The sequence below is a fragment of the Leptonotus elevatus genome, chromosome 17 (assembly GCF_054856555.1).
Source record: "Leptonotus elevatus isolate MCC_2025b chromosome 17, RoL_Lele_1.0, whole genome shotgun sequence".
Lineage (NCBI taxonomy): Eukaryota > Metazoa > Chordata > Actinopteri > Syngnathiformes > Syngnathidae > Leptonotus > Leptonotus elevatus.
Window position 1 is genome coordinate 882,521 of NC_141255.1, and position 15,593 is coordinate 898,113.

General features: G+C 47.0%; 1 protein-coding gene across 4 annotated transcripts; it reads right to left on the bottom strand.

Annotated features, from left to right (window-relative positions):
* Positions 1 to 83: 83 nt before the first annotated feature.
* clcn3 (Cl-/H+ antiporter 3) lies at positions 84 to 15,340 on the bottom strand. Of its 4 annotated transcripts, XM_086058603.1 has the most exons (15): positions 15,146 to 15,340; positions 12,966 to 13,147; positions 9,834 to 9,994; positions 8,236 to 8,335; positions 7,880 to 8,067; positions 7,678 to 7,800; positions 5,833 to 6,039; positions 5,673 to 5,753; positions 5,342 to 5,589; positions 4,291 to 4,588; positions 4,031 to 4,217; positions 3,547 to 3,945; positions 2,658 to 2,874; positions 2,441 to 2,516; positions 84 to 882 (listed from the first exon to the last, which is right to left on the bottom strand). In XM_086058603.1, exons 2-15 carry the CDS (start codon positions 13,126 to 13,128, stop codon positions 724 to 726), a joined length of 2,607 nt encoding a protein of 868 aa, XP_085914729.1. In that variant the 5' UTR covers positions 13,129 to 13,147; positions 15,146 to 15,340; the 3' UTR covers positions 84 to 723. The 4 variants fall into 4 exon arrangements, with proteins under 4 accessions (XP_085914729.1, XP_085914731.1, XP_085914730.1 ...); XM_086058605.1 differs by lacking the exon at positions 2,441 to 2,516; XM_086058604.1 differs by lacking the exons at positions 12,966 to 13,147; positions 15,146 to 15,340 and adding an exon at positions 11,258 to 11,575.
* Positions 15,341 to 15,593: the final 253 nt, after the last annotated feature.

A 15,593-nucleotide genomic window follows, 5' to 3' on the forward strand; every position in this document is an offset into this window, starting at 1 on the left:
TTCATTTGACAATTTTGTGCTGGGCATGATTTGGCCTTCGCATGAAAGAGAACAAAAAATAAGGAACGCATTTTTTCCCTAACTTAAAATTTCAATCCAAATTTAATGAACCTTCATGTTCCAAATGTACAATCAAAGAACGCAAAGATCACAACGTTGCACAACTTCATAAATTAAAGCCAGATGGGTCGACGCCGGACCTCAGCAGGACGGACGGACGGACGGGCGGACATCTTCAATGGCTTGGTGGGGAGGAGCACAAAGCAACACGTTTCTTTTTCCACAATTTGTTGAGACAAAATGATTCGTGGCTCAGAAGCCTCTGTGGTCAAATGCACATTGGGGGAGGGGGAGGAGCCATTTGTCATCAAGTCCATCCGTTCATTGATTTTCTTTAGCACGGTGGGGTCAAAGGGTGCACTGGACTCCAGTTAAAGTGACGCCGAAAGGGAAGAAAAAGCAGTCGTGGAAAGCAAATCACAGCCAATAAATTCACAATGTCTTTTTGGACTTCACAAAGGAGGGATCAGTGAACAAAAAAAAAAAAAGATATTGCACAGCAGATAGCGCCGTGTGGAACTCCTTCAACGTTCATTGGCGAGGAAGTGACCATTTGTAAGGTGTGTGCGTGCGTGCGCGCGTGTCAAACCACCCATCGGCCGTCAACCAACCAACGGATGAAGCGCACAAACGGGAAAAAGGCGGCGAAACAAAGTCTGAATCTCAGTGATCGGCGTCGTCCAGGAGGCGCACGTCCTCCTCGTCGTCGTCCTCATCCTGAAAGGATCGGATCAGTTGAACATGATTGACTCGGGATCTTGATTTGCCATTTGAGCCATGTGGCGCAGGATATCCTTTTTGGTGATGATGCCCAGAAGGCGCCTAAGTGACAAAGAGAGAGAGGAAGAAGTCAGTTTTTTCTCCGGGATCGGACGTAATCGTCTACAAACTGCAAGCGGGGTTTGGGGCTAAGCTGCGGTGAAAGGAAGCTAATAGTGATAGCGCCAACAAGTAGTAGCCAGAACAGACGGAAGCCGCTTCAAAGAAGAAAGCCAGGAAACAAAAGTGTCACCCTTGTGGGAAAGGAGAGCCTCCGCTGCTGGGGATTTCAGTTTGATGTGTTTGCATACATGCTAAAGCTAATATGCTAACATACATACATAACATATACTTAGAAGGCGAATTTGCGACCTCGGCTTATCTTGTGTGCTTCAGATGACAAATGGAATGGAGTACATGCTAATGCTACCATGCTAACATATGCAATGTTCAACATTTTCAAGTTGTTGGTGTCATATTAGCTTGACTATGAATTTAGTAAGTGGCCTAAGATATAATGCTAACGTGGCAATGTATGCCCATGCTAATTAATTAAATGTGACTGTGTACATTAATGTGCAAACAATCACCGTTTTCTTTTCTAGCCACATATTAGCCTAGATATTAGCTATCATGCTAATGTGAACTAGTGCTAACATTTACAAAACGACGCCGTCTATTATCTTATCAAGCTGTCAATTTACAGCCAAGGCCAAGTTAGCATCTTTAGCTGAGCATTTAGCGAATTAGCTAAGTATGCAACATGGAATGTTTCTAGCACACTGTTTGTGATTTTAATGTTGGCATATTAAAACAAATTTAAATTCCAAATTAGTGTAGCTTATTAGCTCAACATTGCTGGATTGCTAATACTAACATGCTAACTAGATGCTAATTACTACGTGGCTTGTAATGGCGATGACCCAGCCAAATTAGCATGTGCTCATTTTTAAGCAGCTATATTAGCCTAGCTGCTCTTTTAGCATCTTAAGTGGTGACAGAATTGTGTGAAAAGAAGCGCGGAGAAGCGGGAGTTTCCAGAATTCACTGGAATGGGAGTCAGCCAAGGTTGGCCAAATCAACTTCCTACACGACACAGCGCCATCTAGCGCCATCTAGCGCCATCTAGCGCCATCTAGCGCCATCTAGCGCCATCTAGCACCATCTAGCACCACAGTCGGGATTCTCATTGCTAGGACAACAAAAAAACGCCCTCAAATGTACGACTCGCCATGTGGCCGTTACGGCGATGGGTCCGACGACATCCAAAGAGCAGGAAGGTTTAAAAAATAAATAAATAAATAAATAAAAAACACAAGAAGAAAAGTCACGTTATTGTTGACACATAATGGAATCCTAATAAAAGATCTTTCAATTGGAGTAACGGCAATGCATAATCTCCGTCATGAAGCAACGGCGACGACATTTAGCAACTTTGCTCCAACGTGGCTAATCCACAGCGCTTCACAACTTAAGCCACCGCCGGCAGGAATGGAAAGCAGAGAATAAAGCCACCACTCAAGGTTTGTTTTTCCCCACACCAAGCTTCACGCGTCCCCCCCCCCCTTAAAGGGGGGGGGGCGGGTCGGTGTGTTGTGTGTTAAGTGGCTTGGCTCGTCACCGGGCGCTTCGAGTGCTGCTTGAGCTCCTCCAGATGTTCTATTATATTCTTCTTTGTGATGATGCCCAACACAATCCTGCAACACACATCTGTTACTCGCACAGCTGGCCCGGAACAACGCAGCGGCGCTTCGGAACGGGGGGAGGGGGGGGGGGGGGGGGGTGGGGGGGCGGGGGGCCGCGCTTCCGGGCGCGACCGAGGGTCAATCGCCACTCACCCGTTGTGAGTGACCAGGCACTGGCGCAGGCCCATCTTCCGGAAGATGTCCACCACGATCTCCATGGGGGTGTGGTCGGTGACGGTGAAGGGGCTCATGTCGAGGATGGAGCGCAGCTTGAGGGGCCGCGGGCTGTCGGCGGGCAGGGTGGGGGCGTGCTGGGTGAAGTACACCCTGGAGTTCAACATGATGCCCTCCTGTTTGCGGCGAGCGTTCTCTGCCAGGGGGGGGGGAAGGAAGGTTGCTTTTTAGTAGGGCCCGGCCGACGTGCATTTTTTTTTAGGCCGATACCGAATTTTGGGCAGGAAAAAAACTGCCGATTATTAAAAAATATATATTTAATGCATAAAATTATCGCTTTTAGCATTAGTGCTAGGCTAGCGATGTTTTCAAAACGAAGCATGTTTTGTATTTAAATATTCATTGGATATCATTCTTATTGTCGTATGTTTAATTTTAAACATCTTAAAGGACGCTTAGGGACCACAGAATAACATACGCTACACACTTGCTAGTTGCTAATGCTACGCGAGCAAAATGGTGCATTCAGGGTACTTTCACAGCGTCAGAAACTTTGTTTTTCTTCAAAAATAACGTTTTAAGGGGAAAATAATCGGTCCGCCATCATGTATTTACAATACCGAGTGGTACCTTGATTTATAAGTCTTTGAGACTAAATATTAGGGCCCAATGATTAATTGGCTGCCGATTATAATTGGCCGATTGTTTTGGTTGATGTTTAAAGGGCAATCATCGGCCAATTATGATAACCGTTGGGCCCTAATATTTCGTCTCAAGGATTTATAAGGCAAGGTGCCACTGGGTGTTATTAAAATACATGTTGGTGGACCAATCAAAAAGGTGCAGGAGCGAAAAGGGGTGCGGTCACCTATCGCGATGGTGATATCCCTGCGCAGAGCGAAACCCACGAGCCTCTGCGACTCCTTGGACACGATCACCGGGAAACCGTTGTAGCTGGTCTGGTTGATGACAGCCTGCAGGTCCTCCACCGTCAGGTCGTCCTGCGTCAGCACGGCGAGCGGCGGGTCGCAGCGGCGCGGCCGCATCACCTCCCTGGCGAGCGTGGTGTGCGTGAATTCCTCCTTGGCGTCCAGGAACGGGTACCCGTTGAGTCGGATGTGCGCCTCGTAGATGCCCTCGCGGCCAAAGGCGTCGCCCACCCATTTGCTGGTCATGACGGCGGCCATGAGGGGCACGATGTACTCCAGGCCGCCGGTCAGCTCGAAGACGATGACGACCAAGGAGACGGTCATGCGGGTCACGCCCCCTTGCGGAGGAGGACAAAACGATGATGACGCTAAACGAGACTTTGGGGGGGGCCATTCCCGAGCCTCCGCCGTCAAAAGACTCACCGAGGCAGGCTGCGGCGCCCACCATGGCGTAGAGTCCCGGCGTGATGCAGTCGGCGCCGACCTCGCACCACTCTCTGAACAGGAACCAATCGTGGTGGTAATACGCCAGCTGCTCCACGGCGATGCCAACGATTCGCCCCGCGATGGCGCCGATGGCCATGCTGGGAATAAACAAACCGGACGGAACCTGGAGGGGCGAAAGTAGCGGATTTGGTTCCGCATCAAATCCGGATCAGGTACACGTCATGAGGCAAGCTCACCTTGAGGCCGAAGGTGAAGATGGTCATGATGATTTTAAAGATGAGCGCGAGGCAGAGCTGCCACATGGCGGCGTAGACGCCGGGCCCGGCGGGCCGGTTGGGGTTGTCCGTGAAGGCCCTGCTGCCGTTCATCTGGCTCCGGTACTGGCAGAGCTGCGAGGACTCCAGCGGGCCGCAGTCGGTGAACAGCTCCTTTATCAGCTCGCTGGTGTTCTGCCGGGTGTACGGGTTCGGGAACGCCACCACGGCCGTGATCGCCGCAACCAGGATCACCTCCAAAACCGGGTACCGACCTGAGGTTCAAGACAATTAAGTTATTACAGTCAAAGCCTCCATCCCCATTTTGCAGATTTTTAACTGATCATTATTTGTAGGGGTTCTACAGTACCAGGGACCGGGCCAGCCCACGAATAGTAAAATGTGTCAATACTAGAAAAAAAACATATTTGATTAATATGAAAATGAGGTGTTTTTTATAGTACAGTACATCTTTTGAATTTGAACTCAACTTTATGAATTATTATAAAATTACTGTATCATACTGACTAAAATATGCAGCCATATTTCTAACCTAAATTTTTTTCCACTTTTATGTTAACAAGAGTATGAAAACTTATATTAATTATATGAATTAATATTTAATATTTTATTGTACATTTAAAACAGAACAACACATTTGCGATTAATCGTGAGTTAACTATTGAAGTCATGTGATTAATTGCAATTAGAAATTGTAATCACCTGATTGCAGAAGAGGATTAGGACCAATGAAGAGAGAGAAAAAAAGTTTGGCAGGATTCTCACTTTAATCTCAGAATTCTGACTTTTCTGTTTTTTTTTTAAATGGGCCAATTAGCCCAAAAATTATCTTATTGTAAATTTAGCTATAAAAGGTGCGATTAATAATAAATATAATTAATCAATTAATCGCCTGATACCTCTAGTTTAAAGTACGTGGGAGGGGTAATACCATTTAAAAATATGCAAATGGCCAGATTCTAATGTCAACTCATTCCAAATGGACCTCAGACAGCCCAAGCACTTGCCAAAGCGGGTCGACTTCCGTCGCCGACACCAAGCAATGTTGGCTCGGATGAAGAAGGCGCCCCACAGGCCCCCGAAAACTCCCAGAAGGATGAAGGGGAGGAGCTCGAAAAGGTACCAGGGCGTGTGGTACTCCACGTAGAACAGCACCAGGCGGCTGTTTCCAAAGGGGTTAATGGAGCGCAGGACGAAGGCGGCCACCAGGGCGGCGAAAAACGAGCGCCACAGCGTCTTGAGGGGGAAGTAGTAGCTCACCTGGAGGGGGGGGGGGGGGGGGGGGGCAGAAGAGGCGTCAATCTTATGTCAGCGGCGTGCGTCTTAAGAACTTGACGGCTCACCTCTTCCAGACTAAAGAGAACGCCGCCTATGGGGGCGCCAAACGCCACCGACACGCCAGCCGCCGACGCGGCGGAGAGAACCTGAGCGAGAGCGAGAGCGAGCGCTGGCGTAAATGGAAAGAAAAGTGGAGCCAAAAACGGCGGCCATGTTTGGCGGCACCTCTCGTTTCTTGGCCTCGTTCTTGCTGTACTTGGGGAAGAGGTAAGAGAAGATGTTCCCGCAGCAGCACGCCACGTGAACCAGCGGGCCCTCCTTCCCGAGACTCAGGCCCGACGCCACCGCCAGCACCAACGTGATGGTCTTTATCATCAGGGTCCACTTGCCCAGGTAGCCCCTGATGATGAACCCGCTCAAGATGGTCTTGATCTGAAGGGTCAGAGGAAAAAATCCAGAGTGACGCATAAACGCTGACCTCAGCAGAGGTCAAAGCAAGTCGCAGGTATGTTTTTTTTTTTTTTCCAAGGTTTATCATTACCTTCGAACATCTCTGCCGCATTTGTGATATACCGGAGTAGACTTTTTACCATTTACATGAAATGTCAAAAATAAATTCTTATAAATAATAATACATTCTAATGTGTACAAAAACAGATTATGAAATATAATAAGCAAGCAAACACGAAACAAGGTGTCAAAAAACAAACATTGAGATGAATAATTATCAAGCCTTCAAACTATTTAAAAAGTGCAACGGATTACAATAAAAAAAGTAAACAAGTATTTCATATCAGTCCTTTTATTTGTTGGTGTTTTTTTTTTTTTACACTATTCAAAATAAGGAGCCAGAGGGAAAAAAAGACTAAAGTGAGGTCATTTTATTTGAGCCTTCAATCAAGTTAAAGTTAAAGTACCACTGATCGTCACGCACACACTCAAGTGGGCTGAAATTCGTTCTCCGCATTTGACCCGAGGCCGACCGCGGTGCGAGAGCACGGTGAGCTCACCCCCCCCCCCCAATTGCAAGCCTTAATACCGAGTGTCAAGCAGGGAGGCAAGCGGGTCCCATTATTATGGTCTTTGGTAGGACCGGCCGAGGACTGAACCCACAACCTCCCAGTCTCAGGGCGGACACTCGACCACTAGGCCACCGAGCTGGCCAATAAGACGTCAATGTAACTCTGGAAAAAGTCCATTTGTTTTCTTCAATAACTGCCAAGTTTGTCACCTTTAATGAGCTCGTCCTTGGGTAAACAAGCTGCGTTCAAGTTAATTGCCTTCAATTAACTTGTTTCTCTACTTTTCTTGCAAAGGGGGGGTGGGGGGTGGGGGGGTCAAACCACATGAGATCTGTTCTAAAAAAAAAAAAGCTCACCATTGATGGGACACTTGATTTGCGAAAAATTATTGAAAAGAAAGATGTCAACTTTTTTTTTTAACTTATCATGTTTCTTAATTTACCAATGATTCTATATTTTGCTTAAAAGTGTAATAGATTGTGTTGAATGAAAGAAAATGCTGTTTTTAGTGACTTCAATATTACAAAAGGGGCAAAAATGGCAGCATCTTGCATCAACCTTCTGAACAGCATAAACTGACCCAAATAAAAATCCACAATCGAGTCAATCCGTAAATGAACCGCAAAGTAGTGAGAGATCATTTTATTTTCTTAACTCTTTAAAATAAGAAAAACAACAAAATCAATTACAAAGACGAACAACCATTCACACAGTCGCCGTTTTTAGCGCAGGTTTGTTTTGTCTTTTTTAATTTCCCAAACAAGGGTTTGAACTTCCTTCTCTGCGACTGTGCAGCAATACTGAAAGCAAGACATTTCTAATGAACCCTAAAAGCTTGTGCATGAAAATAATTGACAAAGATCCACTTAGTTTTTAATTATTTCGTTTATGGAAATGCTTTTGAATTTTGGTTTGAGCGATTTTGTGATCGATAATAACTTGTCAATTGTTCCAACGGAGCCCGAAGTGGCCGCAGGGCGCTAAAGCAAGCGTTTACAGTTTGCTTATGACTCGGGCCGAGTCCGGAAACTGTCCATTTTTCACGTACCTCTGGAATCCCCGATCCACAGGCGTACGGCGCAAACACTTTGACCAGGCACACGGCGAGGAAGGCGAAGGACAGAGCCCAGTAGATGTACATGAAGTAGTTCATGATGTACGAACCCGGGCCCTGCGTGCGGGGGGGGGGAGCGCAATTCCTTTAATAAACACACACACATCCTCGGCCCGCAGGTTCCGCCGCGGCTCACCTCGGCCTGGCCCAGGATGAGCTCGGCCCAGCTCTTCCACTGGGGACACTTGTCCCTCTCGGCGAACGTGGTCTCGTTGGACTTCCAGCAGCACTGCTCGTGGTTGAACCACATGGCGCTCAGGCACACGCCCTCCTTCAGGTCGTTCAGCCAGTCGGCGGCGATGTCGATCAGGCCGGCCAGCGCGCCTGCCGCCGGGGACGGACGGACGGCGTCGCATAAGCGAGACATTTCATTTCACGTCGCGTTAATCAAGCGATGACGCGGAACGTCAGAAAAAAAGAAACAAAAACACACGCGCTGCCGTTCGTTCGGGGTCGCGAGCTGAAGGTCAAAGGAAGGAGAAAGGTCATTACCTGAGGCCAAGCCCGTGAGCGTCACCACAAGCCATCCGGACCAGGCGTCGTACAGACTCTTGGTCAACTCCCACGCGGACTCCTTCTTTTTACTGTTGATCTGCACATACAACACGAGGACAACATTCTGCAACAGGCATTCCAAAGTACAAGTACGACAAATCTTGTCTCTTTTATCATCGATGTCAGCAACAGGCAAGAGAGTTCAACGTTCTTCCACTAGAGGGCAGAAGGTACGATGAACCTGTGAATTGAGGACGAGATCATGACTTTTCGCTGGAGCGGTTTGCAGCCGAGTGTGAAGCGGTTGGGATGAGGATCAGCACCTCCAAATCCGAGACCGTGGTCCTCAGTCGGAAAAGGGCGGAGTGCCCTCTGCGGGTCGGGGATGAGGTCCTGCCCCAAAGTGGAGGAGTTCAAGTATCTTGGGGTCTTGTTCACGAGTGAGGGGAGGTTCGAGCGGGAGATCGACAGACGGATCGGCGCAGCGTCTGCAGTGATGCGGACGCTGTATCGGTCCATTGTGGTGAAGAAGGAGCTGAGCCGAAAGGCAAAGCTCTCGATCTACCGGTCGATCCACGTTCCCGTCCTCACCTGCGGTCACGAGCTGCGGGTCGTGACCGAAAGAACGAGATCCCGGATACAAGCGGCCCAAATGAGTTTCCTCCGCAGGGTAGCCGGGCTCTCCCTTCGAAATAGGGTGAGAAGCTCGGTCATTCGGGAGGGACTCAGCGTCCAGCCGCTACTCCTCCACGTTGAGAGGAACCAGTTGAGGTGGCTGGGGCATCTGGTTCGGATGCCTCCTGGGCGCCACCCTGGGGAGGTGTTGCGGGCATGTCCTACCGGCAGGAGGCCCCGGGGACGACCCAGGACACGCTGGAGAGACCGCGTCTCACGGGCTGGCTTGGGAACGCCTCGGGATCCCGTCGGAGGAGCTGGCTGAAGTGGCTGGGGAGAGGGAAGTCTGGGCTTCCCTGCTAAAGCTGCTGCCCCCGCGACCCGACCCCGGATAAGCGGAATTGAAGACGGAACAGAACGGAAATCATGACTTGAGTGTTCTGCGCTATCTTGACTAACGAGTACATACGACTTGACTTCATTCAGTGTCGATTCACACAAATTCTCGGAACTTCCCCAGTGACGCTTCTTCAATGTGCCAGATTTGTATTCCATTAGTGCTTTATGATGCTAAAAAAAATTATTCCAAAGTTCTTTTCACTCATTTTTGTTGCTTCTGCAATGCATATATTTATGGCTTAAATCGAAAGTTAACTTCATCAGTGTATGCTCTTTGCATGGTTTTCTAATTAATTAATCAGCAGATTATTTGGTCATCATCGGTTGGGCCCGATCAGAAATGTTACAAAAATTTAATTTTTTTTTTTTTTTTAGAGCGTTGAGTGCGATTTGAGTCACTCAAAGAACTCAAAGAACTTTTGGTACCATTTTTGTTAAGCGCTGCATCGTGTTGGGGAAACACGACAACATAACTCACCGCATAATATTCAAAGTGTGAAACTTGCTTCAATATTTGTTTAGAGGGCGGCTCAGAGCTGCAAATCCCAGATAAACACTTAACGGCGAAACGGGTCATTTACCTTGCGGTGTCTTTCGCGGTCCTTGCACTTCTCGCGCACCCAGTCGATGGTGTGGAAGTCGTCGTAGGTGCCCACACCTGGGATGGGCTCTTCCAAGAAGTCCAGCAGGTGCGTGGAGCTGCTGGGCGCACCGCCGCCATTAGACATGGCGTAGTTGGAACCTACCAGAGAGAGAGAGAGAGACTAAATATCAGGTTTGATAGAATGCGACCACATCTCGTTTGGTCCTTCACCGCCGCACGGCTCATCCGACACGTCATTTCTAATATTATTTGTCAGCCCACCGAGAACTGAGGCCTCGAAACGCTCTAAAGGCTCCGACCAGCGGCCATGGAAGTAACATCAGACGTGAGAGATTCCAAAGTGCAGTTAGTTCATCTGCTCCCTCGGTCGTCATCCAAAATGGCCCCCGATCACCTCCTGAGGTGTCGCGTTGGTGTGCGAAGGAAAAACAAGGAAGCAAGCCACGTGAGCGTGGACGGACGCTAAGCCCAAGTCGGCCATTATTGAGCAAGACTCATGCGGGGGGGGGGGGGGGGGGGCTTTTGTCTCTGCTCACTCGGCGAAAGAAACCTGCAAAGGCAGCGGGAAAGCAACACGGCACACAAAAACGTCTCGTCGTGGCACTTTCATATGTAGACAATTTAATTGGCTATTATCAACAATACACTCATCTTAAAGGGGAAGTAAACCCCCTCAACAATTTCTTGACAATAATATGTTCTATGTGACCTCACTAGTCTAAACATGAGAATTCGGATTAATATCACATTTGTGAGATATGAATTATGAAGCAAAATCGAGCCATTTTTTTTCCATTTTAGGGGGCGGCCATTTTGCCGCTTGCTGTCGACTGAAGATGACATCATAGTTGCTCAGGTAGCAACCAATCACAGCGCAGCTTCAGAACACAGGTAAGCTGCGATTGGCTGGATTTTGCTTCACAACTCACATTTCACAAATGTAATATTAATCAGAATGTCATGTTTAGAATCGTGAGGTCACACAGAACGTATCATTGTGAAGAAATGCTCAAGGTTGACTTCCACTTGAATGAGGACGTGACGGGACGGAGAAGGATGCGAACCGCACGTCCGCCATCCTAACGCACGGACTGACGACCGGTTGAGAAAGTGCTCGATCACATACACAGCAGCGCACGCATTTGAAATATAAATATCGCCTTGAAATTTGCTATCAAGGATTTCAAAGCGGCTTGAGCGCGACCACTTCACCTTCTTCAGGGGTCGTCCCCGCGCGGGGCTCCGTTTGGACGCACGCAATTCACGCATGCGGCGCGGCAGACGGCGAGGGCCGGGCTGCGCTCGACGCGGCTCGCAAAGGCCTCTCGCTTAATCTCATTATCCTCGCACCACGTCGTCAATAGCAACGGCGCGTCAAAGGCCCGGGGCCCGTCCTCGTACCTCGTCTTTGGATCTCCCGCAGGAGGATGGCGTCTCCTCCCCCGTCGTAAGGCAAATAGGGGTCTGCGCCCGTGTCCTCCTCCTCCATGTTGACGGCAGAGTCAGTGAGCCGAGGCTAGGCTAGGATCAAATAAGCTAAGCTAGGCTCGGCTGCGCACTGCCTGAAGTGCGTGTGCATCGGCCGCTGCCATTTTTTGCTGGAGAAATGAGAGCAAGGCACTGACACAGCGAGGCTGTGTGTGTGCGTGCGTCGCCTTGCACGAACCCTCCCTTTGCGCGCGCCGCCCTCTCTCCTTTCTCTCCACTGCAGCAGCTGACTTCAAGGCTGATGACATCATCGCACACCAACCGACACTCACAGGCTGTTCGCAGGGGCGTTTCTGGACTCCCCGTACGAGGCCGGCAAGAAAAACCAGAGCCGCCCCCCCGGCCCCGAACGCCAAAAATGTTAAAAAAAAGAAAAAGACGTTTTTAAATGGACCATGAATAAGCAAATTCCCTACAAATATTAAGAATTTGCTGCATTGAATTAATTTGCTTAAGTCATATATATATATATATATATATATATATATATATATATATATATATATATATATATATATATATATATATTTTTTTTTAAACATAATTTAACAGTACTACAGCGTATTAGGGCCACGTATACATATATTTTTTTTAATTGGGGGGGGGGGGTAATATTCCCAGAAAAAACTCGCAAATTTGACACTTTATAAAGTGGCAGATTTGCGAGAGAAAAAAATCTGAAATTTACAAGAAATACACGTAGCGTAGCTATAATCTAAAGTGAGGATTGGTTGGTGGTTAATGCGACACTTTTTACAAAATGAAAAGGCAGGATGGAAACAGATTGATTCTTAATTGAAACTTTGCTCGTCATACGCGGCAGCGAGAGCGACAACGCTTCCTGATCCCCTGTCAGCTGACTCACACCAACCAATCAGAAGCTAGCATACTTGAGGCAAAACGCAAGTGAATGACGGAGAGCAGCAGATTCCACACATCGACTTATAGAAAACATACCAAAATGTATGAATGTGTAAATAATCATTCTGGAAGCATAAATGTACAAGTAAATATTTATTTGAACAAATTAACTTAAATGCTTGACGCTCTGGGTGTGGACCTTCGCAAAGCGAGGCGTCTTTTGTTGCTACCCTTCGCTTCAAAGTGCGAATGCTTAACATGATATGGTTAAAGCCATTTTACTATCCCCTTATTTGAAAAGCCGGCCGAAAAATATTGCCACAAACATCTGAGTAGTACGCTATGTGTATTTCTCTTAAGTTCCTTGAGGGTTTTTTCTCGCAAATTTGCTTTATAAAGTGGCAAATTTGTGAGTTTTTTTTATCTCTGAATATTGCCCCCACCTTCTAAAAAAATATTTATTTATTTGTGGCCCTAATACGCTGTCGTAAAACAGCATTTGCGTGTGCACTATAATGTTCAATTGGTGTTGGGGTTAAGGGTCAAGGGCTTCTAAAAAAACGTCTCCCCTGAAAAGGGTCCCTGGACCCGAAACCTTTTGAGAACCATGAAGTTTGTAGGCTGGAGGTAGAAGTGAATTTTGTAAATATAAGACGTGACTGATCACATGGCAATAAAGAAGAAGGGCTCTCATTGAGACTGAATACTCGTCAAGTCCGCATGGGAGGGGGCCCCCCCCCCCCGTCCAGATTCTCCCTACCTGGTGAGGAAGCGTCGCCATCTAACAAGTTGTCGTCATCGGTCGTGTGGAAGTCCATGACGAGGCCCGCCCCGTCAAGCAGCTCCTCGTCGCTGCTGGCGCTGGCGATGCTGTTGTAGCTGTTCCTGGAGTAGCCTCTGTGATGCAGCTGCTCCGACTCCATTTAGCAAAGCGGCCGTGCTCTGGGTGACAAACGGCTGCGGTGAGAACAGGTCGCGTGCGCCGCAACCTCACGCGGCAGGCGCGATCGATAGATAAATTAGCGTCACGCGGCAACTAAGACAAGGGCGGGAAACATTTTCTCTTGGAAACCTCCACATCCTGGTCACCAACCTTCTCCAGCTCGCTCATGGCCTCAGATGGCCGCTATTGAACAATGCAAACGAAAACAAGCAGATCAATTCCGCAGCGTCGTCCCTCCTGCCATTAACTTCTTAAACGGTTGCTTTATAATTCCGTTGTGACATTTCGTCAATTGTTGCCAATATTGCATTTGCATGAACTTTTTTTGTTTACCAACCACTCAGCAATCTGGTGACTGGCGGAGGCCGATGGCAGGAGAGCAGCACAAAGCAACGGGAAAAATATTCAACGTCGACACGTTTGACTCAAGATGTCTTCAAGAGTTATAAAAGATGACCATTTATGATGTGGAGGCTTCATGTTAACATATACAAACTGCATATATAAAAAATAAATGACACCCTTCACGACTTGGCTATTGCAGCTTCACTCTATCGTCAGTTTTAATTTATTTTTGCAATTTTCTTGCTAGTTTTCTTCCTTCCAAGTCAAACCACTCATAAATGGTCGGCCTGCGCAATATTAAACATGAACAAACAGCCCGATTTGAGTTTCTTTAATTCAAACTTTGACTTACGGGGCTCACGATTAAGAACAATTTGGGCGCCGAGGTTTCCTAATTTATCGAAAATATTTTTATTTATAGTTATATTTTAATACCAATGTTCAATATTCTTGAGAATAAAAACCGACTTGCGCTTAAAAAGGGATGTACTCGATTTATGAAACTATCAACAACATACAAAACAATATTAGTGTGTATCAAGATAGTTTTGGGGGGAAACAAATTGATCTGTAAATATGCTATTGGGTCAGAACCGAGCTGAGTGACCGACACCCGTCGGATATTGAGAAGAACGATTGACAGCTTTTCTTGAGTTCAGACCTGATATGTTCAAAAGTTCAAACCAACACCGACTCTTCACTTCAAGCACCAACACTTTTGAGCAAGTTGCCTGTCATGTGGAATTATGATTCAAATAAAGAACTTTATGATGACCACATTTTACTTAATCATTTACCAGTCAATATTGCCTAAAAAGACGGGCAACAATAAAAAAAAAAAAAAAGAAGAGTCAACCTATAAAACTGCGGTACTGGAATGTGATGCAGTGGAAAATGTAAGTGCACTAATCTAAGGTATGTGTCGAATAACCAGGCAAACTGTTTCTTGGTATCTTTATCTCCGTATGGTACAGTTTACAGTGCCGTGAAAAAGTATTTGCCCCCCTCCGGATATATTTCTTTATTTTGCATATTCCCCCCTCGCAAAGGTTTCATTTGATCAAACCCATTTTAACATCAGAGATAATCCAGCATATTTAAAATGCAGTTTCTAAATGATGATTTTATTTATAAATAAACCGGCATTGACGATTCCTTTCCTTTTGCACCCAGTTTGGGTTACTTTTAACCCATCAGCAAGGAGTGCACCAAAGCTAAATTTGCATGTGCCCACGCCATGTCTGGGGTTCCACAAGCGTCGTCTTCAGTGCGGTGTCAGCAAGCAGAGCAGGAAAACAAACGAACCACACAAGTCGCAAAAGCATATTGATAGCGCAAGTAGGAGTTTGCGTTCAAACTCTTGCTCCGACTTACGGACAAGTGGAGCAAGAGCTTGAAGACTCGGGGTTACTGCACGTTGCTGGTATGGTATCGAACCCTGATTTTTTGGTGACGCGTTACAGCCCTTGTCTCACTCCGCTTTAGCCGTAATGAAATTAAAAACAGCCATGATACAAATCGTTTAAGTTGAACACCTGTACGTGGCTGCCCCGATTACACAATGAGGCGTTCAGTGGTGAATATTCAATGAATTCATGCTAAAGGCTAGCCTCCGGTGTTAGCTAAAGCGAGCTAGGAGGAAGAAAACAAACCTTGGCGATGCCTCAAATCCAGTCCGGGCGCAACAGCTCATCGTGTCGCATAAGTCAAATAGTCCATTTACTGAACAAGATTTTCGCACAGTCAGGTCCTCTTCATCGCTGTTATTTTTTATTTATTTTTTCGTCCAGTCTCGTTCCTGTGTCAGTTAGCGACGGTCACTTCCTGCTTCCTATTGATGACGTCACTGCGCTCAATGGGACAACACGCACTTGTTTTTTTTTGTTTTTTATTGCCTGTCCTGTCAGCAAGAATGACGTAAAATGGCCGCATTGCCCGAGTAACAGTGATAATATTAGTAGTACGTAATGGTTTTATGGTGGTGGTGGTTGCTTGCTCATTTATTTTTCTAAAGTCCACGCATTCTACACGATTGGTTCTCAAACCATTTTTTTTTCTCAATAGTGTCCGTCAAAGTTTCTCAATACTGGTCCTCGGGGC